Source organism: Microtus ochrogaster, unplaced genomic scaffold, assembly GCF_000317375.1.
Source record: "Microtus ochrogaster isolate Prairie Vole_2 unplaced genomic scaffold, MicOch1.0 UNK13, whole genome shotgun sequence".
NCBI classification, from domain to species: Eukaryota; Metazoa; Chordata; class Mammalia; order Rodentia; family Cricetidae; genus Microtus; species Microtus ochrogaster.
This window is the reverse complement of record NW_004949111.1, coordinates 1,957,896-1,960,651: the sequence shown is the minus strand read 5'-3', so window position 1 is coordinate 1,960,651 and position 2,756 is coordinate 1,957,896. Positions and strand designations below refer to the sequence as shown.

At 51.7% G+C, this 2,756-nt stretch overlaps 1 protein-coding gene across 1 annotated transcript in view; it reads right to left on the bottom strand.

The window, feature by feature from the left end:
• LOC101995899 (Wilms tumor protein 1-interacting protein-like) overlaps positions 1–2,514 on the bottom strand; it is a 13,266-nt gene extending 10,752 nt beyond the window's left edge. Inside the window, exons 1-4 of the mRNA XM_013353605.1 lie at positions 2,506–2,514; positions 2,238–2,374; positions 1,378–1,429; positions 675–743 (exon numbers count right to left, since the gene is read on the bottom strand). Of these exons, the coding sequence (XP_013209059.1) occupies positions 675–743; positions 1,378–1,429; positions 2,238–2,374; positions 2,506–2,514 (267 nt within the window). The remainder of the gene's footprint in view (positions 1–674; positions 744–1,377; positions 1,430–2,237; positions 2,375–2,505) is intronic.
• Between the last annotated feature and the right edge of the window lie 242 nt (positions 2,515–2,756).

Genomic DNA, 2,756 nt, shown 5'->3' with positions numbered 1-2,756 from the left:
ATGTATTATTTGCATGTGAAGTGGGTGCCATGGCATGCCTGTGGAGATGAGGACAACTTGCAGAATCAGCTGTCTCCTTCACCACGTGGGTCCTAAGACACAGTAGCAGGTATCCTTACACAGTGGGCCATCTCAAAGTTCTCTCCAAACCTTTTTTCTTGTTCTTTTTACCAGTTATGAGGTGAGCATCTCTGCCATACCACAGGCCCAAAGCAATGGCATCAACCAACCATCATGGGATTAAACCTCTACAACCAAACTGAAATAAACTTTTCTATGTAATTTGGTGACTTCCGATATTTGCTAAATGAAGCGACAGCATACACATCCTCTGCTAGAATTCTGACAGACTCATCCTATCTCCTATCACCCTCCAAAGTTTAGGCTGAGTGTCGCCTCTCCCAGGAAACCTTCCATAGTTTTGCAAGGTCCTGACAGCTCCCTTCAACAGCAACACACTACTTCATGTGGACACTGCCAATTCTAAATTCCTGTCTATTCTACTAAAACCAACACCCACTTAGTGAAAATGGGACTATCTGAAAAAAAATTGGCATGGGTGGGAAGAAAGGAAAAGGCCTACTGGGGGAGTATGGAGCAGAAGCTACAGAGAGAGGATCCAGGGTGGAGGGTGACAGTGTCTGCAGGGAAGGGTGGGCAAGGCAGGAGCTCACCTCACAGTGGTAACTCTCCACGTGGTAGTCTCTGTCCATGGACACCACACGAATGGTTGTCTCACAGCCCTAGAAAAAGAGGCAGATTCACACGTGTGCTCCCTGGACCTGAAGCACTATGTCCTGTCCATTAAAGCACCTCTCTCTACAATGTGCCACCCTGAGTAGACATGTCCCTCAGACAAGGACAGGGTACTTCAGCACGTGCCCAAGAGGAATGTGTATGTGCCCTAGGCATCTTCCTCAACTGGAGTCACACATAGGCATGTGACAGTAAGAAAGTCACATGGGTGTTGACTCATGCAGGAACTCCCACTACCAGCCATGTTCCTCAGGAAGCTGACTTCAATAGATATTGTTCATGCAGAAAGACCCAGAGAGCTACACAGGCCAAGGCCTCCATATCTGTTCTTCTAGCCCTAGGGTACCAAACATCCACTGCAGAACTGAATGAGCCAGGTGGGCCCCTCCCATTACAAGTAATGGAGCAGAGTGCCACAGTGGGACGAGAATCAGGGCCACCTGTTCTTTGTAATGCATCCAGTGTACACCTTCCCCACCCCTGCATGAATGTCCTCTATACTCCTCAGCCCTGCAAAATGCAGACCACTCCTAATATGGCCCAGGATCTGAGTCAAAGCAGGCAGGATCGGGCAAAGCCTCAGGGTCACGCACCCTCTGCTTCTGGGTGAAGTGTTCCTACCTGGGCAGGGAGGATAGGGTGGGCACAGGAAGCACATTTTGGAGCAAACTCCCTGGAAGGATAAAGGAAGTGGGCATGAGAAGGTGAGAAGGTAGAGGCAAGGGGACATGGGTGGAGCTACTGCAACAGCTCTAAGATAGCCTGCCTCCTGTGTAGACACGCGGGTGTGCAGCTTCTGCCTTCTTGGCAGTGATGGTTGACACAGTTCCTATCTGTGGCCTCCCTCCCTCCCTCCTCCTGCAGGACAGCCTCAGGCTCCCTCCAGCCATCTCTTATGCATTCTCTAGTCCCTGATGTCCAGAATGAAGCCATCCCTAAGGGAGACCTCTGCTCCACCCTGAGTACCAAGGACAAATGCTGACACCAATCTCAAAAATCAGCAGCAGCAGCAGAGACCAAAGGCTCTGAGGCCTAAGCCAGGAGCTACCATAACAGACTGGCTGCCCAAGTGGCACCAGGGCTTTCTCCCTGGGAGGAAAAGGCCCAGTGGCAGGGAACAGTCAGGTAAGGGCCCAGAAGAGAGACCAGGAATCACAAATGTCCCTGCCCTGCCCTTATGGCATCACTTGGAACCGTCCCCAGGCCCATGAATTGAAACACATGTGGAAACATTCTGGAAACATAATAGTTATTGATACCACCTCCAGGTTCTTTCCTGATGTATCTCACCAAAATATAAGGAGTCCCATCTTTCTGCTCCTGTCACCAAAATCAGAGCTATCCCTACCCCAACTGCAGAGAAAACATGAGGGCAGAAAGAGAAAAGAAAGGCCAGGATCAAAGAGGCAGAGGTAGGCAGGAAAGAGAGATGGGGAGGCCATGCTGTGGCCCACACTGCTTCTTCAGCAAGGGAGACTCACGTGTGGTAGTCTCTAACGCAGTAGATGTTGTTCTGCACGTCCACGGTGAAGGGAACGACATCCAGACACTCGTTACACACTGAGCAGATGAAGCAACCAGGGTGGTAGTAGTAGGACTTACCAAGGGCCTGCAGGATCTGGGGGAAGCACCAAAAGGTTAGCATGGGCAGGAGGCACAGCACCTCCCCCCAGAGGCCATGGCTTAGGGCCCCACCAATGGTCTGGAGCAGCAGAGGATGGGGGACTCCAGGCACTGGGAGGTTCTCACCATCTCCATGATAAGGTGTGCATACACGCTGCACTTGCCAGCAGTTTGCTGGAACCCGGAGTACTGAGAGGGAACACAGGATCCAGGATGTCACGTGACAAAGGGGCACTCACTGTTGTCGCTGGCCTCAGGTCTGCATGTGAGTCTGAAGGAGGGTCCCGCCCCTGCTCCCACCCAGCTGGGCCAGCAACACAGTGCAGACTCACCAGGAAGTCCTCCTGGCAGTACACTTTCTCATCCACGTTCTAGAA